This window comes from Schistocerca gregaria, chromosome 5 (assembly GCF_023897955.1).
Source record: "Schistocerca gregaria isolate iqSchGreg1 chromosome 5, iqSchGreg1.2, whole genome shotgun sequence".
Classification (NCBI taxonomy): Eukaryota; Metazoa; Arthropoda; class Insecta; order Orthoptera; family Acrididae; genus Schistocerca; species Schistocerca gregaria.
This window is the reverse complement of record NC_064924.1, coordinates 627,716,018-627,740,412: the sequence shown is the minus strand read 5'-3', so window position 1 is coordinate 627,740,412 and position 24,395 is coordinate 627,716,018. Positions and strand designations below refer to the sequence as shown.

The following is a 24,395-nucleotide window of genomic DNA, read 5'->3' as shown; positions in this document are numbered from 1 at the left end:
ATGTGATCAACCCTTCTAATCTTCAGCATTCTTCTGTAGCACCACATTTCGAAAGCTTCTATTCTCTTCTTGTCCAAACTATTTATCGTCCATGTTTCACTTCCATACATGTCCACACTCCATGCAAATACTTTCAGAAATGACTTCCTACCACTTAAATCGATATTCCATGTTAACAAATTTCTCTTCTTCTGAAACGCTTTCCTTGCCATTGGCAGTCTACATTTTATATCCTCTCTACTTCGACCTTCATCAGTTATTTTGCTCCCCAAATAACAAAACTCCTTTACTACTTTAAGTGTCTCATTTCCTAATCTAATTCCCTCAGAATCACCCGATTTAATTCGACTACATTCCTGTATCCTCGTTTCGCTTTTGTTGATGTTCATATTATACCCTCCGTTCAAGACACTGTCCATTTCGTTCAACTGCTCTTCCAAGTCCTTTGCTGTCTCTGACAGAATTACAATGTCATCGGCGAACCTCAATGTTTTTATTTCTTCTCCATGGATTTTAATACATACTCCGAACTTTTCTTTTGTTTCCTTCACTGCTTGCTCAATATAAAAATTGAATAACATCGGGGAGAGGCTACAACCCTGTCTCACTCCCTTCCCAACCAATGCTTCCCTTTCATGTCCCTCGACTCTTATAACTGCCATCTGGTTTCTGTACAAATTGCAAATAGCCTTTCACTCCCTGTATTTTACACCTACCACCTTCCGAATTTGAAAGAGAGTATTCCAGTCAACATATTCTGACGAAAACAACGCCAGCCCCAGGAAATAAGTAATGTGGAGTAGTGAAATTTCGGGAATGGCTTTGTCTGGAAACACATTTAAGTGGTTAACACTACAATATCGCAAACCAATGAAACCGCGAGAAGTCATTGCAAATGAGAAATGCTGGTACATTAAGTGTGACCGCCAGACTGTTATATGCAAGCATGAAAATGTGCATGCATTGTATTTTTATGGTTTTTGGGAGCAAAACTGCTACGGTCATTAGCGCCCGGTCTGTGATTTAGGAACAGGTCAAAAAACCAAACTGGAAACCAACAGCAATGGGAGCGAAACTCAAAAAAGTGGGGAAACTAAAAGCAGAAGGAAAGCTTAAAAAAACCACTATAGAAGGGGGGCTGTTTGTCCCCAAAGAGAGCTTCAAATGAATGACGTCATCTCACTGGCACTAATAAACTCGAGAACGCGATCAGTTGAGAGCGTGTCATCTGCTAAAATGGAAGATATATCAGGCGGCAGCTGTAGATGGGAGCGTAACGGAGTAAAATAGGGGCACTCAAGTAAAAGGTGTCTCACCGTCCACAGTTGATAGCAGTGGGGACAAAGTGGGGGAGGATCGCCACTTAAAAGATGTCGATGGCTAAAAAGACAGTGCCCTATCTGGAGTCTAGTTAAAATTACCTCCTCCCGACGACGAGTTCGGAAGGAAGAGGTCCAAGCACAGGGAAGAGATTTCACGTCCCGTAATTTATTATTGAGAAGTGTCGACCAATGTGGCTGCGATAAAAGAGTAACACGACAACATAAAACAGTCCGTAGATCGGTGAAAGGGAATCATGCGAATACCAGGTTGAAGAAGAGAGACTGCAGCCTTGGCCACTATATCGGCCGCCTCATTTCCGAGGATACCAACATTTGTGCAGGCATTGTGTTGTACAGCTCACGGATGTCAATTTGTGGGATGGAGATCCATGCCTGTTCCACTTGGTTGGTCAGTGCAGGAACGGTCAATGTGGTTTGTGGATGATGCTGGAGTTGTCGTCCGATGATGTCCCAAAAAATGGCTCTGACCACTATGGGATTTAACATCTGTGGTCATCACTCCCGTAGAACTTAGAACGACTGAAACCTAACGAACCTAAGGACATCAAAAACATCCATGCCCGAGACAGGATTCGAACCTGTGACCGTAGCGGTCACGCGGTTCCAGACTGAAGCGCCTAGAAGCGCACGGCCACTCCGGCCGGCGATGATGTCCCACTTGTCCTCGATTGGAGACCGATCTGGTGATGGAGCAGGATAAGGAAACATATTTACACTCTGTAGAGCATGTTTGGTTACAACAGCGGTATGATGGCGACCGTGATCCTATTGGAAAGCATCCCCTGGAATGCTGTACATGAATGGCTACAGAACAGGACGAATCACCAAAATTGTCATGCCAATTGGCCGTCAGGGTTCGTAGAATAACCAGGAGAGTGTTCCTGTTGTGATACGTAACCGCACTCCAGGTACAGATCCAGTGTGGCTAGCACTCAGACTGGTTGGATGCAGATCATCAACTTGCCTCCTTCTAACCAACATAAGGCCTTCCTGGCATTGAGGCAGAACCAGCTTTCATCATAAAACACAACAGACCTCCATCCTACCCTCCAATGAGCTCTCTCTTGAAACCATTGAAGTCGCCAATGGCTGTGGTTTGCGGCTGTCGGAGCTGTCCTTGACGTAACCGATTTTTACCAGTCCGTTGTGTCACTGTGGTGCCAACTGCTGCTCAAATTTCTACAATACATTCACCAGAGCTATACGCCGAAAACGATGTTCTTCCCTCTCGGTAGTGTCATGTGGCTGTCCAGAACAAATGGCTCTGAGCACTATGGGACTTAACATCTGAGGTCATCAGTTCCCTAGAACTTAGAACTACTTAAACCTAACTAACCTAAGGAAATCACACGCATCCATGCCAGAGGCAGGATTCAAACCTGCGACCGTAGAGGTAGCGCGGTTACAGACTGAAGCGCCTAGAACCGCTCGGCCACAGAGGCCGGCGGCCGTCCAGAACCCAATCTTCTTGCGCCTGCACATTTTCGTGAGAACCGCCGCCAGCTATCACTTACAGTGGCTACATTCCTGTCAAGTATTTATGCATTATCTCAGAAGGCTCATCCAGCTTCTCGTAACCCTATTACACGATCTCATTCAAACTTAGTGAGGTGTTGATAGCAGAGTCTTTGTCACCTTAAAGTCATTCTTGAATAACGTCAACTCGCCAAATCCAATCTCAAAGATAACTAACGCTGACGAGCGGTACAGCGTGTATTTAAGGCAAAACTGATTTTCATCATCATAGTGGCGCCACTAGCTTCGCACTTTTGCGATTGGTGCGAAATATGAATAGAATTTTTCAGCTGCAGAATTTTTCAGATGTAGAAACACGCCTCACAACTATCATTTATGTCTCACAACTCCTTCATGATGCTGTGATTTCTTCCAACAGTGTATTTGAATTTTTCAAAGTAGAGGTCATAAAAAAGTCTTTACAAAATGTTTTCTTATCCCACAATAAAATTTGCGGCAACGGCCTTGCCGCAGTGGATAGGCCGGTTCCCGTGAGATCACCGATGTTAAGCGCTGTCGGGCGTGGTCAGCGCTTGGACGGGCGACCATCCAGACCGCCATGCCCTGTTGCCATTTTTCGGCGTGCGCTCAGCCTCGTGATCCCAATTGAGGAGCTTCTCGATCGAATAGTAACGGCTTCGGTCAAGAATACCATCATAACGGCCAGGAGAGCGGTGTGCTGACCCCACGTCCCTCCTATCCGCATCCTCCACGGCGGTCGGATGGTCCCGGTAGGCCACTCGTGGCCGGAAAACGAAGTGGAGTACAATAAAATTTGCACTTTCTTTAGTTCACCACTGTGCCTCCTTTTCTTCAGCAGTGTCTCTGATCGTGTTCAGCTCTTACAAGAGAAAAGTACGTGTATACCACCAACCCCTCGGTGTGTGCCAGTGTGATTTCTATCAGGGAACTTAAAGACAGCACAATTACGAACTGCTCTAGAATGGTATCCTTGGACATTAAGAACTAGTGCAGTAACGTTCCAAAGATATGGCGATTGATATTGTTAAAAACAATCTCCTTAAACATAATAAAGCTTGAAGCTAGGAGGTGATTGAGTTTATCGAACTGATGCAGCTGGTCACGTATTCTAACTATTCTCGTTTAAGAATAAAGTTTATACCCACAAGAATGTGTCAGTAATTCGGGAACAACGATCCGTCTTACTGTTCCTCTAGACCTCTTCTCTCTTGTACAGCAAAAGATACTTCTTTGCCCATATTCTCCTTCGCTGTACTCTGTCTTCGCCTCACCTCTCCCTCCGCTTTCCCTGTTTCCACCACCAGGACCTACTCTTTGTTTCTTTTTTTATTATTATTATTTCATCCGCCTTGTCCCACAAGGACGGGGATGAGCTCTCACAACTATATACACTGTTGTTGTTGTGGTCTTCAGTCCTGAGACTGGTTTGATGCAGTTCTCCATGCTACTCTATCCTGTGCCAGCTTCTTCATCTCCAAGTACCTACTGCAGCCTACATCCTTCTGAATCTGCTTAGTGTATTCATCTCTTGGTCTCCCTCTACGATTTTTACCCTCCACGCTGCCTTCCAGTACTAAATTAGTGATTCCTTGATGCCTCAGAACATGTCCTACCGACCGATCCCTTCTTTTATTCAAGTTGTGCCACAAACTCCTCTTCTCCCCAATTCTATTCAATATCTCCTTGTTATTTATGTGGTCTACCCATCTACACTATACTGCATAAATCGCTACAAAGTAACTAAAAAAGTGGAAAAAATTATATTTGTTTTAGGAGATTCTTTGAAGGTACTAAAAACAAGATGTTGACTTTTTTCGTTTTGTTAGTAAAACGAAGATGCAGAAAGGGAGAATATCCTGAAATTAGGCGCTAGAGATGCACTGAAAAAGGATGGACCTGTACTGAAAACCATAGAATGAGGAGAGGAAAGGTTAGATGCTCTGTATGTTCGTAAGGTGTGGGCTGACACAAGGGGTCGGGAAGGCAGTGAAGAGGAACGTGGCAAAAAATAAGAGAACAACATCTGCAAAAGTCACTGCAGAACTGAACATCGCATTCGCGAAGGTGTCAGCACCGAAACAACACGAACGTAGCTCGACAGGCTGGGAATTGCAGGGGAGCTGGAATTTCAATTTCACTCATCAGCGATGCAGATGCCCTTAACATGGAAACGTGACGCTGAAGCTGCAGAACCTGAACTAAGGAACAGTAGAACAATGTCATTTGCTCGGACTGGTCTTGTTTTACACTAACTTGTGGCCGAGCATACGTCCCAAGAGTGAAACATCGAGGGCGTTCTGTAATGATGTGGGCAGCCGTATCGTGGTTTCTCACGGCTTCATCAGTACTCAGCAAGGTCGCAGTACTGGGAAGGATTATGTGACCATTTTGACTGTTCAGGTCCCTCCCATGGTAAGACAACTACTTCCCAATGGTGACACAAAGATTCAAAACCACAGACCCTCTGTTCACACAGCTCGTATCGTCCTGGGCTGGTTTATGGGAACACTAGGATGAATTGTCGCATCTTAGCCTTATGTCTTTTTCGGCTCTCAGTGAAGTCTTGACAAATCCGTTTCTATTCGTGATATTATGCCAGACACAATTAAGACGGTTAGGCGTAGAAAGCGCGTTATAATACACTGATGAGCCGGAACATTATGACCACCAACGTACTATCTACACTACTGGCCATTAAAATTGCTACACCAAGAAGAAATGCAAATGATAAACGGGTACTCATTGGACAAATATATTGTACTAGAACTGCATGTGATTACATTTTCACGCAATTTAGGTGCATAGATCCTGAGAAATCAGTGCCAAGAACAACAACCTCTGGCAGTAATAACGGCCTTGATACGCCTGGACATTGAGTCAAACAGAGCTTGGATGGCGTGTACAGGTACAGCTGCCCATGCAGCTTCAACACGAAACCACAGTTCATCGAGAGTAGTGACTGGCGTATTGTAACGAGCCAGTTGCTCGGCCATCATTGACCAGACATTTTCAGTTAGTGAGAGATCTGGAGAATGTGCTGGCCAGGGGAGCAGTCCACAAAGGCCCGTACAGGACCTGCAACATGCGGTCGTACATTATCCTGGTGAAATGTAGGGTTTGACAGGGATCGAATGAAGGGTAGAGCCACGGATCGTAACGTCCACTGTTCAAAGTGCCGTCAATGCGAACAAGAGGTGACCGAGACGTGTAACCAATGGCATCCAATACCATCACACCGGGTGATACGCCAGTATGGTGATGACGAATACACGCTTCCAATGTGGGTTCACTGCGATGTCACCCAACACGGATGCGACCATCATGATGCTGTAAACATAACCTGGATTCATCCGAAAAAAATACGTTTTGCCATTCGTGCACCCAGGTTCGTCGATGAGTACACCATTGCAGGCGCTCCTGTCTGTGATGCAGCGTCAAGGGTAACTACAGCCATTGTCTCCGAGCTGATAGTCCATGCTGCTGCAAACGTCGTCGAGCTGTTCGTGCAGATGGTTGTTGTCTTGCAAACGTCCTCTTCTGTTGACTCCGGAATCGAAACGTGGCTGCACGATTCGTTACAGCCATGCGGAAAAGATGCCTGTCATCTCGACTGCTAATGATACGAGGCCGTTGGGATCCAGCACGGCGTTGCGTATTACCCCCCTGAACCCACCGATTCCATATTCTGCTAACAGTCGTTGGATCTCGACCAACGCAAGCAGCAATGTCGCGATACGATAAACCGCAATCGTGATAGTCTACAATCCGACCTTTATCAAAGAACGTGATGGTACGCATTTCTCCTCCTTACACGAGGCATCACAACAACGTTTCACCAGGCAACGCCGGTCAACTGCTGTTTGTGAATGTGAAATCAGTTGGTACGTTCCTCATGTCAGCACGTTGTAGGTGTCGCCACCGGCACCAACTTTGTGTGAATGCTCTGAAAAGCTAATCATTTGCATATCATCGCATCTTCTCCCCGTCGGTTAAATTTCGCGCCTGTAGCACGTCATATTCGTGGTGTAGCAATTTTAATGGCCAGTGGTGTGTATAACACAATCCAGGCGATAACAGCGACACCTGGCGAGGAATGACTGCTAGTCAGACACACGCAGAGTGCGTGTAGTATCAGTGACCGTGCTGTCCGTGTGTAGAATGGGGAAGGTGTGCAATCTATCTGAGTTTGACCGAGGACAGACTGTGACGGCCTGGAGGCTCGGCACGAGCATTTCGGAAACTGTACGACCTGTCGGCTGTGCGAGGAGTGCTGTGGTGAATGTCTTCAACACGTGGCGAAACCAAGGTGAAACCACGTCCAGACGTCATGGGGTTGGTCGGTCACCCCTCATTACAGATGTCAGGCGTCGTAGGCTGGTGAGACTGGTAAAACGGGACAGGCGGCGAACTGTGACGGAACTAACATCAGACTTTAATGCTGGGCAGAGTACAAGTGTGTCTGAACACTCAGTGCACCAAACACTCCTAACTATGGGCCACCGCGGCCGACGACTCACACACGTGCCAATCTTAACACCACGACACAGGCAACGGTGACTGAAATGGGCACATGAACCATCGGACTGGACGTTTGGCCAGTGTCAGAGTACTGCATGGTCTAATGAATCCCGGTAATTTCTCATCATGCCGATGGGAGGGATCAAGCTCTTCGTCTTCCAGGGGAACAGCACTTTGACATGTACTGTGAGAGGCAGGCAAGCTCTATTACGCTCTGGGGAACAGTCACGTGGTGATCCGTGGGTCCAGCAGAGCTCGTGCAAGGCACCATGAGTGCCAAGGAGTATCGCACACTGGTTGCAGACTACGTACACATCTTGATGAGGATCATGTTTCCCGACTGCAGTGGTATTTTTCAGCAAGATAATGCGCTATGTCACAAGGCCAGGAGCTTGATGTAGTGGTTCGAGGATTACAGAGGCAGTGTCCAATTGATTTGCTGTCCCCCCCACCCCCCCAACCAGATGGAACACACCTGTGGTGCGATTGAACGTGTCGTCACAGGACATCCCGCCTCACCCCGGAATTTAGGGTAAATAGGTGGTTTGTGTGTGCAGTTGTGGTGCCGACTCCCTCCAGCGACGTACCAAGCCAACATTGCTTCCATCCCACGACGTGTCGCCGCTGTTATCCAGTCCAAAGGTGGGCACAACTTCTATTATGTAGGAGGTCATAATGTCGTGGCTGATCAGTGCAATTCTTATGGAAATAAAGTGATGGAAGTTAACAACTCGGTGTCGCGTATTTATGTATGCTATGGATCAAGTGCCTGGATAATCTTGACAAGCACTAAAGGAGGTTCTCAGTAGTGGACACAACACCCACAATTCCCTCATAGAAGTGGTGTCAGCCTGGGCATCAATTAAGGAAGTCCTACAGTCCTGAGGAGGTGCAGCGATGTGTGAATTCCCGAGAATTCCAAGTTCCTTCCGTCTTCCCATGGAAAATCAGCATCAGCAGCAGTGTCGACGTCATCCGACAACGCGAGGTCGTCCAACGCTGGAATTCACGTTACTGTACTAAAGTGGCTTTGTTGGCGTACATTAATCAGAACGACAGAATCTAATATTAGTGACGCGGTCGATCTCCAAACCGTTACAAACGATTTGCGAAACGAAATTCAGTGGTAAAAAACAGTGAGAAGTGAGCGCAGCCTTAAACATGACTGATCAAATAATAGCTCTTGAAGAATTTCTCATTATTGCCGGTGTTTCGTCGGAAACCCGAGGAAGACGTAAAAGTATTCTTTCGAAAACTTGGAGGTGCCTCGTTGGGTTTGTAAGTAGGCTGTTTCGTGATTCTGTAATGCATTTTCATGACGCGAAAAAATAGGTTGGAAATGCTCACAAATTTGTGTTTTTACGTCATTACAGACTTTTTGACATTTCGATTCGATTTTATGTAATTAAGTAGTTAAATCTTCACGTGTTTGTTCAAGCGTATGTTCCACTGAGTCTAACTTTTGAAGCTTTTGCTCCATTGCGTCTAACTTTCGCTCTGTTTGTCTCTGATTTTGTTCCATTGTGTCTAACTTTTGCTGTGTTTGTCTCTGATTTTGTTCCATTGTGTCTAACTTTTGAAGATTTTGTTCCATTGTGTCTAACTTTTGAAGATTTTGTTCCATTTGTTTCTGATTTTGTTCCATTTGTTGCATTAATTGCAATAATAATGTATTAGTGTCTGGAATCTGTTTTTCTATGCTTTTTGGCAGTGAATTTTCACCGGCAACATTTACATTTTGATAGGCAGAAAATGTGTCTTGACTTATTTGAGAAAACGGTGAGGACGCAAAACCTGAATGTATAGTATTTGCAAGGTTGTGTCCTGTCATTCCCGATTCCTGAGGCGAGCTGTTGCCGACCAAACGATCGATAATGCTTCCCTGTTCACTACCTGTTTCACTGTCTACACCATTATTTGACGCCCGCTCCATTTCCCTATGCATAGTTACCAAATTACTACTTAGAATGTCTGTTAATTCATTACACAATGGTGCTGGTAAGCTACGCTCGTCGTCACTATTATTTCTCAGTTTACTTTGGAGCCTAGTGTTACGTTTGTCACACGCCATTATTGTCACAATATTTCACACAACAACACAGAAAACCACAATTTAAAAAGCAAAATAAGAGAACACATTAATGTAGCACTGAAAATAATATCTAGTTAATTGCAAGCGAAGCTGCGAAATACTTGGCCCAAATCTACATGCATGCCACAACTGTTTTACTGTACAACAATGAAAGACTGCAACTACAAAGGAAATTCTCTCTATGATTACGCGCTAGCAATAAACAAAGTCTACACTAATTACATAAACTACAAGAAAAAAATCACAGGTATCCTCGGCTAAGGGTCGACATATGAAACGTCCCCTTAGAACAATTTATACAAGACTGTGCTTAAACTGACACAGAATATTTTTTTGCGCAACGCAATCTGACTTCCAGAAATCCCTACGAAAGAATGGCCCTGACTAACATTAACCTATGCGTTTCGCAAATCACTTACCTCACAAAAATCTTCGTTACTCAAGCTACTGCAATACAGCGAGCGCCACTACTGCCAGCTAAATAAAAGTTTCAAACTACTGAAGGCACTAACTACTGACAGGCATAGTTAGTAAATGAAAGATTTTAATACAGAACAAACAATGTATTTACCTTAATAGTCATAATATATATATCAGTTTGTGACACCAATTCTTACAAATTTCAAAACTCCGCCATCTCTCTCCCCACGTCCACCACTGCTGACGGCTCACCTCCAACTGCGCAACGCTACGCGCTGTTAGCATCCAGCTGGCGCTGCCCAGCACTACAATGGCAGACAACAATGCAAACCAGCCACAGACTGCACACGGCACAGCCAGTGATTTTCGTACAGAGCGCTACGTGGAGGCGGCGTTACCAATAAAAAAACCGAAACAGCCTACTTACAGGTTCATGGTCTGATTCGATAGATTATCAGTTGCTAAATTAAAAATTCAGTGAGCCGTACAAGGTTTCATTAGCGAGGAGCCCACTTGCGTGAAATCAGAAGATTAAAATGAATTATAAGCGACAGTTGTTCAGAGATTCAAAAGAAAAACTGCTCTCAGATTCTACTGAGAACAAATTCATAGTCTGCGGATGCGACGAGACGAATTTACTGAGCAGTTTGCCGACAGAATTCTAAGCGTTAACGCTGAAATATACGAGTTGATAGAAGCCGAGAACAAGAACCGCATACAGGTGTTTGAAGCCAATCAGAGAGCTTTAGACACATTCATCCATGGGTTGTGCGGGGAGGAACTAAGTAAAGTAATCCAACTGGCGCTATATAATGGCTTTCAGGAACAGTACAAGCAGCTGTTGGCTTTAAGGAAGCACTAAGACGGCCGAATGATATGCGAAAAGGAGAGAGTCGCTTATTGAACGCAAATGATGAATGTTACTGATCTAAGAAGCCTGGTCGTATATGTAACGACTTAAAGCAGAATTAAATTTGCTACAGTTGTGGGGTACACGGTCACGAATCGAGTTGTTGCTGCAATAGAAGAAAAGATAATGCGAGCAACAGGCAACATAGCAGATCGTTAAACGAGTACTGGGACGTACGTGACATCACACCGTGTAACCCATGCCCGAGGCAGTGATTCCTGTTAGTTCCACTGAAAATGCGGCCGAAAATGACTTTGTGATATGTGCTGTACATCGTGGACGATAGATCAAGCTACTTATTAACACAGGAACAGGTTTAAACCCTCGTCCGGCCATCCTGAAGGACGTTTTCCGTGATTTCCCTAAGTCGCTTCATGCAAATGCCGGAATGGTTTCTTTGAGGCACGGGCGACTTCCTTCCCCATCCGATGGGACCGATGACCTCGCTGTTGGTTCCCTCCCCAAAATCAACAAACTAACCAACACAGGAAGACTGACTTCACTAGTGTGGTGTTATATTGACAATAAGGTTAAGTACTGAGTGCCACAGTCAAAGGTGCACGGGTTAAACGGCGAGAAGTTACGTAAACACGGACAGGTTGACGTAAAATTATGTGTAGGCAAATAAATATACATAGCGAGGATGTAAGCAGTTTCAAACGACGAAACGTGCTACGATGGGTTTGATTTTTTGTCCGCAGTGGGGCAGAGATATTTGTCACGTTTAGAAGGATCAGACTCGGCTGTAGAAACTACGACCTACGAAATCATTCTTCAGGTCGTACTCAATGCAGCGCTGACGTCGTGGGATCGATCGACACGACCGATGCATCAGGTGAAACCCTACGAGTCGATGGACAAATTGATCAGCCTCAGAAAATACCACAGGGAGCAGGAGAAATAATTTACATGAAATGTATTCGCAATTTGCGAATGCGAACAACTATCAGCTACATAACGGAATGACGACAGTGAAAATTTTTGCTGGACCGGGAGTTGAACCCGGATTTTCCGCTTTTTGCGAGCGGTCACTTTCCCATTTGGCTATCCGAGAACACCTCACAGTCAGACCCAAACTTCCATATTTCGTCAGCTATACTCGTATGTCAACGGCCTGCACTCGTACATCCATTATCTACACTGGAGCGCCAAAGAAACTGGTATAGCCAAGCGTATTCTAATACAGAGATATGTAAACAGGTAGAATACGGCGCTGCCGTCAGTAACGCCTATATAAAACAACAAGTGTCTGATACAGTTGTTAGGTCGATTTCTGCTGCTACACTGGCAGGTTATCAAGATTTAAGTGACTTTGAACGTGGTGTTATAGTCGGCGCACGAGCGATGGGACATCTCCGAGGTAGCGATGAAGAGATTTCCCCGTTCGACCATTTCACGAGTGTACAATCAATATCTGGAATCCACTAAAACATCGTATCTCTGACATCGCTGCGGCCGAAAAAGATACTACAAGAACGGGACCAACGACGACTGAAGTGAATCGTTCAACGTGACAGAAATGCAACCCTTTCGCAAATTGCTGTGGATTTCATTGCTGGCCATCAACAGCGTGCGAACCATTCAACGGAACATCATAGACATGGGCTTTCGGAGCCGAAGGCCCACTCGTGTAGCCTTGATGACTGCATGACACAAAGCTTTACGATTCGCCTGGTCCCGTCAACACCAACATTGGACTGTTGATGGCTGGAAACTTGTTTCCTGCTCGGACGAGTCTCGATTCAAATTAATCGAACGGAAAGACGTCTACGTGTATGGAGACAACCTCATGAATCCATGGACCCTGCATGTCAGCAGGGGCTGTTGCAGCTGGGGGAGGCTCTATAATGGTGCGGGGCCTGTGCAGTTGGAATGATGCGGGACCCCTGCTATACCTAGACACGACTCTGACAGGTGACACGTACGTAAGCATCCTGTGTGATCACCTGCATGCATTCATGTCCATTGTTCACTCCGACGGACTGCGGCAATTCCAGCAGGACAATGCGACACGCCACACATCTAGAATTGCTACAGGAACACTTTTCTGAGTTTAAACACTTCCGCAGGGCACCGAACTTCCCAGACATGAACATTATGGAACATATCGGGGATGGCTTCCAACGTGCTGTTCAGATCTCCACCCCTCGTACTCTTACTGATTTTTGGACAGCCCTGCAGGATTAATGGCGTCAATTCCCTCCGGCACTACTTCAGACATTGGTCGAGTCCATGCGATGTCGTGTTGCGGCACTTCTGCGTGCTAGCGGAGGACTACGCTATAATAGGCAGGTGTACCAGTTTGTTTGGCTCTTCAATGCACCGGGTGATCAAAAAGTCAGTATAAATTTGAAAACTGAATAAATGACGGAATAATGCAGATAGAGAGGTACAGATTGACACACATGCTTGGAATGACATGGGGTTGTATTAGAAGAAAAAAATACAAAAGTTCAAATATGTCTGGGAGATGTCGCTACACCTGATCAGAATACCAATAATTAGCATAACAAAGTAAGACAAAGCAAAGATGATGTTCTTTACAGGAAATGCTCAATATGTCAACCATCATTCCTCAACAATAGATGTAGTCGAGGAATAATGTTGTGAACAGCACTGTAAGGCATGTCCAGAGTTATGGTGAGACATTGGCGTCGGATGTTGTCTTTCAGCATCCCTAGAGATGTCGGTCGATCACGATACACTTGCGACTTCAGGTAACCCCCAAGCCAATAATCGTACGGACTGAGGTCTGGAGACCTGGGAGGCCAAGCATGACGAATGTCTTGCGGAGTCACTGACGTTTTGCTGTCCAGCGCCATCTGTCAGACATTTTGTGAACTTCGTTTTTTTTTTTGTTCTCATTAAACCCCAAGTTATTCCAAGCATGTGTGTCAATTGTTACCTCTCTATCTACAATATTCCGTGATTTATTCAGTTTTCAAATTTATACTGACTTTTTGATCACCTGGTATATTCCCGTAGAGTTGAGACATTTTACTTGAAAGTGAGTTGCCCGGTGTCGTCGGATAAATACGATATTGCAATGGTGGTGTTATTCTGAGCTACTATGTAGTTCCTTCGGACGCGCATGTGTGGGCTTTTCCGGACTCACCAGGAAAGTACTTGGGCTCGAACAAACAGATCTGTATGAACGTTTGGTTACAGGACCATTACGTACCTCTGAATGTGCTGGTGGGTGTCGTTTTTCTGCAAAACTCTGCATTCATGCTCTAGATATCACTGTAGATGTAATTGTAGATACCATATGCAACGCAGCAATCTTAACTACACTCCTGGAAATTGAAATAAGAACACCGTGAATTCATTGTCCCAGGAAGGGGAAACTTTATTGACACATTCCTGGGGTCAGATACATCACATGATCACACTGACAGAACCACAGGCACATAGACACAGGCAACAGAGCATGCACAATGTCGGCACTAGTACAGTGTATATCCACCTTTCGCAGCAATGCAGGCTGCTATTCTCCCATGGAGACGATCATAGAGATGCTGGATGTAGTCCTGTGGAACGGCTTGCCATGCCATTTCCACCTGGCGCCTCAGTTGGACCAGCGTTCGTGCTGGACGTGCAGACCGCGTGAGACGACGCTTCATCCAGTCCCAAACATGCTCAATGGGGGACAGATCCGGAGATCTTGCTGGCCAGGGTAGTTGACTTACACCTTCTAGAGCACGTTGGGTGGCACGGGATACATGCGGACGTGTATTGTCCTGTTGGAACAGCAAGTTCCCTTGCCGGTCTAGGAATGGTAGAACGATGGGTTCGATGACGGTTTGGATGTACCATGCACTATTCAGTGTCCCCTCGACGATCACCAGAGGTGTACGACCAGTGTAGGAGATCGCTCCCCACACCATGAAGCCGGGTATGGGCCCTGTGTGACTCGGTCGTATGCAGTCCTGATTGTGGCGCTCACCTGCACGGCGCCAAACACGCATACGACCATCATTGGCACCAAGGCAGAAGCGACTCTCATCGCTGAAGACGACACGTCTCCATTCGTCCCTCCATTCACGCCTGTCGCGACACCACTGGAGGCGGGCTGCACGATGTTGGGGCGTGAGGGGAAGACGGCCTAACGGTGTGCGGGACCGTAGCCCAGCTTCATGGAGACGGTTGCGAATGGTCCTCGCCGATACCCCAGGAGCAACAGTGTCCCTAATTTGCTGGGAAGTGGCGGTGCGGTCCCCTACGGCACTGCGTAGGATCCTACGGTCTTGGCGTGCATCCGTGCGTCGCTGCGGTCCGGTCCCAGGTCGACGGGTACGTCCACTTTCCGCCGACCACTGGCGGCAACATCGATGTACTGTGGAGACCTCACGCCCCACGTGTTGAGCAATTCGGCGGTACGTCCACCCGGCCTCCCGCATGCCCACTATACGCCCTCGCTCAAAGTCCGTCAACTGCACATACGGTTCACGTCCACGCTGTCGCGGCATGCTACCAGTGTTAAAGATTGCGATGGAGCTCCGTATGCCACGGCAAACTGGCTGACACTGACATCGGCGGTGCACAAATGCTGCGCAGCTAGCGCCATTCGACGGCCAACAGCGCGGTTCCTGGTGTGTCCACTGTGCCGTGCGTGTGATCATTGCTTGTACAGCCCTCTCGCAGTGTTCGGAGCAAGTATGGTGGGTCTGACACACCGGTGTCAATGTGTTCTTTTTTCCATTTCCAGGAGTGTATAAATGTAAATGCGGAATGTCAATAAAATGCTCCGAGCAATACGAATGACTGCAAAACGCACAGTGAAGAAATGCCAGTTGATAGCATGGTGTATTCGCACATTCTAGAATATCAGTGTTGAACGTCACGACACTTTTGAAGTTGTTCACTTGTTCACCGATCTCGTAACCAGCGTTTGGTCTGTATACTCCCGCAGATAACCGATTTTAAATGACAGAATGCATATCATGATAAAGAATCTGTCGTGCAATTTCGGCTGCATATTACTGGAACGTAGTTTAATGAAGTCTGTTATTCTCTTGGCATATATTTTATACTGCCTGAAGAAATGCACATCCAGATGTTGTATATATTTTGTAGTTTTAGGCGGAATGATTTTTAAATCTACATGTTTTTCACCAGATGCTTCCAGTAGTACTCGTTCATCCTTATGTCCAGACCAGGAGTCACAAAGTACTAATGACTTTCTCGACAAATGTGGATTCAAAACCGACAGAAACAACTACTTCAGATGTTGTTTCGTCATCGTGCCACTCACACTTGCATCGACGACGACATTTGGAAGGCACCGTGTTTCTATTTGCCTTGACACGCGAGATCCAAACTTTCCACTGGATTCTTGGAACCAAAGTAGAGTTTGTCTACCAATCGTCCGTCCATTGATATAGCAACATCGATGGTGTAACTATGTGTTGCACAGTTAACTGATTGCAACATCGGGACAGCGCTTCCCTCCCCTTTCATGGATAGTGTTCTGTCACAAGAAAGTTCATAGTTGAACTGACTCTGATCACAGTTCCATACAGAACTAATATCGATGTTTTCTCTCGTGATATGCTCATTGACGTCAGCAACAAACGTTTGAACTCTTTCAATCAGCTTTTCTTCGTCATCCTTATCTTTTCGTGCTTGGAGCATAGTGCTACGACGTGATGTTATCCTAAACTCCTTTTTCAAAATAATAATAAATCCTAGTGAAGCTGTAAAGTTTGTACACCAGAGATTTCTGGCTGCGTCCAATGCCCAACGTTGTTAAGTGCCAATAATGAACGGCGGAACCGCATTCTCGCGCTTCATCGAATTTCGCCATTACACACTCCTTCATGGTCTTGAACAGCAGCGTACGATTTCCTTTGAAAACTGTATTTCCTTCTCTTTTCTTTTCCATGTAATCCAGTATGTTTGTAATTTTGGTTTTAGACTTCAGTTTAGCGTTTATTTTCAGAAGCTTGTCATATGTGTTGAAACCTCTGACGTAATAATCATCGTACATGTTATCCAATGTGTTGTCATCAAACGCCGTGATGATACTTGCAACTTTAACCTTCTTCTTGGGAGACAGTTAGTATTCACTGTCACTACTTCCATCGCTTCTTCCCGCACTTGCCGTAGCACTACCGTTTGCAGTGAGTTGTACGTCATTATTATTCGTATCATCATAATTATGTGTTAGTGTTACAACAGTAACTGTGCTCACATTTCTGCACTATAATAGATACCAGAAAACATGCCAATGATTCGTCTTCTACACCAATACCATCTTCACGAAGAAGGGTTCTTTGTAACTTCATCTCAACCAATCGCAATACATTAGCAGGATTGATTAGCAATCGCCGAGCCATCTGACGCTTCAATACACAAATAATGTCACAAAACGCAACTTCAGAGGCACACTGCACCGTCCCTACTGGTCCCGACTGGCGTACCGGCAGGTCAGTGAGCAATGCGGCATGGCATACGCAGAGGCCTCGAACGGACGACTGCAGAGTTTTGCAGATGCGGGAGTATCACTAGTGCAATAAGAGACCTTTACATTATTTCAAACACGATTTTGGTGTATTTGTGTTTGTTAGAGCCAAAGTACTTTCCTGGTCAGTTGCTATTCTCAAAGGTATAAGCCAGTGCCTCACGTGAACAAGTTCAGGATTTTGCATGCAGCCCCTTATTCATCGTTCACAGAAGTGCTTAACTGCAGTGTGACTGTGTGGTAAAATGACAACAAGTAGCTCTGTTCGGCTGCGTTACTGCGCTTTCTGTATTTGCTGTAGTCTCTATGGAGATAAATGGGTGGGTGCCTTGAAGCCCTGGACGGGCCAGCGGCAGGAGGCGTCGACGTCCTGCTCGTCGGTGGTGAGGATGAAGTCGAGCCCGGCCATGGCGCCCGCGGCGCTGGTGCGCCTGGGGTACACCGCCTCGTCGCTGTCGTCGCCGGCCTCGTCACTGCCCTCGTCCTCGTCGTCGGCTGTGACGTATCCGTCGTCCACCGACCAGCGGCTGACGGCACGGCTGCGGGACCTGCGAGCGCTCGTGTTCACGTACCTGCAGCACGCGGGCACAAGGTGCGGCTGCTCACCGAACACTCTGAAAACTCGCTTCTTAATCCCACAACTGCACTTATTATTACTGTTAATTACTGTTATTGATTACCTCGAAGAAAACGATTTAATGACAAACATCACTTTAAGGGGATACGGAATGTTAAAATACGCCCACGATAGGGAACATTTTCTCACAAACTGCTGGAGACAGAGAGATAAAATTTTTACTGTATGTGCATTGATATGTTATAACAATATTGTAACAACAGTTTGTTGACATGCCGAATAATCGGGTCTACTGCCGGGTGTTTATGTCGCTCTGGCACAATATTTCGGCCACGTAACTCGTTGCCTTCTTCAGGTGCTACCTGAGACTGCCGACGCAGGAAGGGACTCTGACAGCCGCCACGACCGCAGATGTTGGACGAGCCAGGCGCGGACGACCGTCGGAGCACCAGGGAGGTACCAACACCTCAGGAACAGCGCCAGGCGGCCGCGGACCGCGAACGGAGCGCCCGACGCGAGACGGGCCTCAGGCAGCTGCCACAACTGCATATGTTGGGCGAGGCGGGCGCGGACGTCCGTGGGAGTACCAGGGAAGGCTCAAAGCCTCAGGAGCAGCACCAGGCGGGCGCGGACCGCGAACGGAATGCCCGACACAGGACGAGCCTCAGACAGCTGCCACAGATGGCGACCAAGTCGGGCGCGGACGTCCGTGGGAACACTGGGGAAGAGACAGCGCATTACAAGCAGCGCCAGGCGGGCGTGGACGGCAGAGAGAGCACCCAGAGCCCTCTGGGCATAAATACTGGACTAGATCCTCCAATATGGCAGAGAGCGGCCTGAGCTGGCGAGGCGAGCGCATCGCTGCCGTTGCGCGCTACGCTAACTCGGCCGTTGAGAGCTCGTGAAGAGGTTTCTGTGCTGTGGGAGCCGCGCAGAGCAAATTGTCGTGCGTTGTTTTCACAACGCGTGCAGATTGTCGTGTTCCGCGCCTCACAGCATGGGAAAGAAGGGTGCGCAGAGGAAACCTGCCGTTACGAAGGGTCCTTCGGTTGCGCAACTCACTGAGTCTGCCGACCATGCAAGGAACTCCCGAGAAGACGAGTCGCGGCCTGTCCCCCCTTTATACATCAAGTGTAAAGGTGGGTGGACAGCGCTGTTCGACACTATGACGAACTGCGCACGGAACGAAGTGGTCTACGAGTCTGTCGATACAGACTCGCTGATCTGCGTTCGAGCTGCAAACGTGGCCGACCACAGGGCGATCAAGGTCGCAGTGGCCGACCACATCGTCGACGCGCCGCCGGCGCGTGAGAAGGCACCTTCCGCAGGAAGGATGAAGACGACCAAGGCACTCCTCAGGGGGCTACCTTGGTGCTGTGACGAGGCAGCGGTCCGGGAAGGGCTGCTGCGAGCCGGGTTTGGTGGTGTAACCGCAAGGCTGCACAACCGGACCAACAAGAAGAGGGCGCCGCTCTATGCCGTGACCGTGCACACGGTCGACGGCGGGAGCGACATCTTCGACTTGCGGAAGCTGCTCGGCTTCCCAGTGACGTCAGAGGTTCTCCCGACCGCCATGGACCCCCAGCCCCAGTGCTTCAGGTGCCAGGGCGAGTGCCATGTTGCGAAGTATTGCCGCAACGCGGTGCGGTGCGTCAAGTGCTCAGGGGAGCACGACAGCCGCGCCTGCGACCGCGGCAGCAACGTTCTGCCGACCTGTGTCCGGTGTGGCGGCCCGCACGTCGCCAGCTGGCGCGGCTGTGCTGCTTTTGCAAGCCGCAGCCGTGTCGGGGGCGGCGAGGCGGCCGCGGCCGCACCGACGCAGCGGAAGATGCGAAGACGACGTCAGAAACGGCGTAGGGCGCAGAACAGCCCGGCGCAGCAGAGGGACGGCGCAGCAGCAGCTCCACCTGCCAGGAGCAGGGAAGACCGCTTGGAAACGGGCGGCCAGGACGCAGCCCGCGCTCCCGAGAAGATACCTGACCTCGAACTCGGCACCGCCGTGAAGGAGGCCACTGCAGCCCTCAGAGCCGTCATTGCGACAGAGAGGGCTGCCTTCGCAGCCGCCGTGGCTGCAGAGAAAGAAGAGGCCTTAAGGCAGCTGCGAGCAGTCTTCGCCCGAGGCCCCGGCGCAGTAGTACCTGCGAACACTCCTGCGACCTCGCAGAAGGACGTCCGCGCGCCTGAGCCAGCGGTTGCCCCAGCAGCACCGCAGGTGAAAGGTGCTGAGAAGAAAACCGCCGCTCCAGCTGAACCGGTGGCAACGCCGACCGCGACGGGAGCGGGTCCCCCAAGGGATCGAGAAGCCAAAAGGGCAGCCTTTATCGCCCAGGCGCGAGCGAACGGCAAAACTTCCTCGGACGCTGAACTGTCGCAGCTCTTCGAACAAACGGAGCTCTTTGAAGCTACATTGCGAAAGGGCTGCGGCGTGCAGTAGAGGAGGACGCTGAACGGTAGCCGATCGCTGTCGTTGTGCACCAGCCTGATGAAGCTGCACCAAGTCACCGACGACAAGGCGCAGCAGAGGGCCTAACAGCAACGCACGCGTTGCCGCGCCGAGCTCTTATGTTACAGGGAGGAAGCCACTGCGGCCGGCCCAGGAGACTACAAGCGAGCCCAGCCGCAGCACCGGACTGACCCAGCTAACGGACACGCAGCACATAGGTAACGATGCATGATACCTCACGCTAACCGACCTCACCTTGCATGCTCTATCGCAGCTAGCAAGCCGCTACTGCCCTTACTACCCATCCTACTGTCGCAGAGGTTTTTTTCCCTTGGCTCTGGCCTTGGCACTTTTTTTCCCTCTGCCCTTACAACCGCTACCCTTCGATCGCTTTCGACCACTTCTATCTCCTGATGGACCATGTAAATGAGTAATCTTACCCAGACGCATGGACAACATCACAGCCTGCATCCTGTGACGCCTGATTCAAAACTAACATGCTTACGGAGGTGACAGTAGAACTTTTGGTTTGGTCACCACGTTGGTGCGGGCGTGGAGGGGCCCCATCCTTCTATCCAATACGTCAGTCTCAGGTAGCACCTGAAGAAGGCAACGAATTACGTGGCCGAAATATTGTGCCAATGTGACACAAACATCCGGCAGTAGACCCGATTATTCGACATGTCAAGATCTCGCCAGGAAAGCCTGAATAGTGACAACAGTTTGTTGTCAATATATTTTGTTACAGAAATATTTTACATTTATTTTTAAGTAAATTTTTCCGTCATTTTTTACTAGCTTATCATCCCTAAGTATTTTGTAAATCAAGTAATTAAAAAATCGTTCGTTCAGTGTGTAAAAGAACCCAATGTGACTAAGTCATAAAAATTTCAGACTTATAGGTTCGCCAGTACCTGAAATAATGTTCCTAGAAGAAGTAAAAAAACAATCTTACAGGAAACAGAGAAAGAAGATTAAAACATTTCTGATCCATAGTTAATACCCCTTCACAGTCTTCATAATCATCTTCAAGTCTTCTCTTGGCCCCCATCTGCACTTGTCATGCTTTTTTCACTAATGTCTTGATTATATTGTCAGCATGCCTTAGTCTGTGCTGATCTAAAGTCAACATAGCATGTACTGTGCAGGAAACAAACCCAACTTTTTAAGGATCTGGCATTTAGTTATATTCTCAAGACCGAAGGTTGCCACAGCATCACACACACCAAAATGCTGTATATTAATTCGCACTGTTTTTGGGAGACGATGCCGTATCACACTATTAAAACACCTGTTGGGGTTCTGCATTTTTCCATGAAGACATTTCATCTGACGACTTCTGTCAGCCAGATTCCTGAAAATGGTCTTTATTTCTTCCATGATGGCTGATGGTAAACTGTGGTGGTGAATGTATTTCTCTCCAGTTGTTAGTCCCCTATTGTATTTACACCAGCACTTTTCACCTTTGGGGCACAAACCATGTTCTGGATGCTCATCAGTGGATGCGCTGTGGAAATGAAATGCCCATATAGCTTTCCTCATTTCTTCAAGATTGTCTGTATTTTGACTGATGGCAAGGCCATGGCAATTCTGAATGTGGTTTATTATGGAATCAGTCAATCTTCCTTTGCCATGCAAGGTTTTCCCATCATCTAGTTTTCTGATTTTAACCTTTTCAGCCTGCCACCTATTCTCTTCTGTACATGTCCTATACATTCAAGTTTGCTTATATTTACACTGTTCCCATATGGTTTGCTTTCCAAAACTTCTTTGAGTGGTTTAGGGTCACCATCTCCCAGATACTTGACATAGCGAACATTATACCACTCTGAAGAGCGATGAAAATTGTTTTTCACCTCAGCAACCTCCATGACACCACTACTACCGTAATAATTAGCAACACAGTCATCACTATGTTCCTTTTTCAGCCTGTCTATGCATCTACACTATTTAGACATTATTGCAACATCAATAACCTTACCATTGTTAACACTAATTGCTGTTACAACACAATTTTTGGAGGTGTGACCTCTTTCTTGCCACGTGAGGTCACGACTGCCATCATTTTCCTTCACTGCTTCTTCCACAGCTACCTGGAATGACGTCTGTGCCTCATCTTCAACTGCAGATCCAAGTACATAGTTGTAAGCATCAAACTTTGAAGGTACACTTGGAAGATTTGGAACACCACATAACATATCACCAGCTGCTTTGCCCTTACCAACTGCTCGCAATCCATAAACTAACCTAACAGTTACATTATAAAGTTTAGTTTTCTTGTATCCATTATTTACGGTTACTGAAACAGAACTTGGAAACTTACAGCTGTACTTACAAACACTGCATATTAAATTAAACTGGGCAGCCAGGCCAACATGGGATTTTACTTTCAGAGAAACGTTTCCTTGACATTTTTTGCAGCACACACTGTTTTCAAGAGCTTCGCACAATATACTCGCATCAGTGAGTTCAAAAACTTCTTTCCCTTTATCAAGTAAATTACATTTCTCTTCCAAATCTCTTAGTTTTTTTACGAGAAGCACTGTTTTCATTTGGAGTAAGTTCGCTCGGCACATCAGTAGTAAGTGGACTCACATTTTCCAACAATGATGATGAAGAACTGCTTTGCTTTGCTAATGAATCATCATTTCTTTTCTTTTGCCAGTTCACACGCTTTTTAAACACTTTTGCTCTAGCTCTTGGCATTTTCACTGCGAAAAATGAAGCACTAAATACGAAATAACTCGACAACAACACCTTTCATATAGCACCCTGTTTACAAACAATTCCGTCATCAAGTCAAAGCGCAACATGAGGAAGCCAGAGGGAAACATTTTCGGACAAATAGTGTATAAAGAGTCGCTGGAAAGAGGGATAATTGAGTTCATGTCGCATAAATGTAGTGCCAAGAAATTTATGGTCAGCCATGAGAAACGTGTATAACTAAAGCGCAATACCCGATCTCACAAATATATAAATATAAAATAGTTAAATTCTAGTAGAGCTATATATGATACGTCATTTTAAATAAGAAACTTGTCGCAAAAAATACGTCAATAAAACGAAAATCGATTTTTTAACCCAGAATCCGATTCCGTATCCCCAGCAAGATGCAAACACAATACATGCATAAAAAATAGTTCAAATTGCTTTCAGCACTATGGGACTTAACATCTGAGGTCATCAGTCCCCTAGAACTTAGAACTGCTTAAACTTAACTAACCTAAGGACATCACACACATCCATGCCCGAGGCAGGATTCGAACCTGCGGCCGTAGCGGTCGCGCGGTTCCAGACTAAAGCGCCTAGAACCGTTCGGCCACCAGCTGCCTGCAATGCGTACGTAATTTACAAATTTACAGACATATTGTTTATATAATATACACAGGATAGGCAAAATAATGTGAACAGTGGTAGTAATGGGATGGTTGTGTTTGACGGTCAACAACGCAGCTAAGGCACGTGTCGCGCTGGACTGGGTGTTCTGTACGGACCAGGCATCAGTGCAGGTTGTTTACGAGTAGCGCAAATTTTGTGTTTGCATTCAGAGGCCGAGGTCGACGTCCAATGAAAGACCTAACAGAGTCCCAAAGAGGGCAGATTGTGGGGGCCCGATCACTTGGAGCATCAGTACCCAAGACAGTCAACTTATTGAATGTTTCAAAAGCAACTATTTCAACAGTCATGACAGCCTACACAAAACATGGATAGACATCATCGTGTAAACTTAATAGTGGGCGCAAATCAAAACTAGATGACAGACGTTGTCGTACGCTAACACGAATCGTGTTAAAACAACAGAAAACTACGGCGACTAAAGTGACGGCAGAGCTCAATAGCCATCTTCGAGACCCCGTATCTATCGACACTGTCCGGCGAGTACTCCATAAAGCGAATGTTCATGGTCGACCTGAAATACCGAAACCATTAGTGACGACAACCAAACCAAAGAAGCATAAAACACTGTGTCATAAGCATGATTCCTGAGCGGCTGGTCAGTGGAAACACGTCATACCCTCCGACGAGTCAACTTTCTCTTTATTTCCAACAATGGTCCGGGTTTACGTCTGGAAAACACCAAAAGAAGCCTACAATTCTGATTGCTTGATTCCAACGGTTAAGCATGGAGGTG

At 47.0% G+C, this 24,395-nt stretch overlaps 1 protein-coding gene across 1 annotated transcript in view; it reads right to left on the bottom strand.

Annotated features, from left to right (window-relative positions):
• LOC126273424 (pickpocket protein 28-like) overlaps positions 1-24,395 on the bottom strand; it is a 158,946-nt gene that overhangs the window by 47,075 nt on the left and 87,476 nt on the right. Inside the window, exons 6-7 of the mRNA XM_049976975.1 lie at positions 17,746-17,815; positions 17,572-17,709 (exon numbers count right to left, since the gene is read on the bottom strand). Of these exons, the coding sequence (XP_049832932.1) occupies positions 17,572-17,709; positions 17,746-17,815 (208 nt within the window). The remainder of the gene's footprint in view (positions 1-17,571; positions 17,710-17,745; positions 17,816-24,395) is intronic.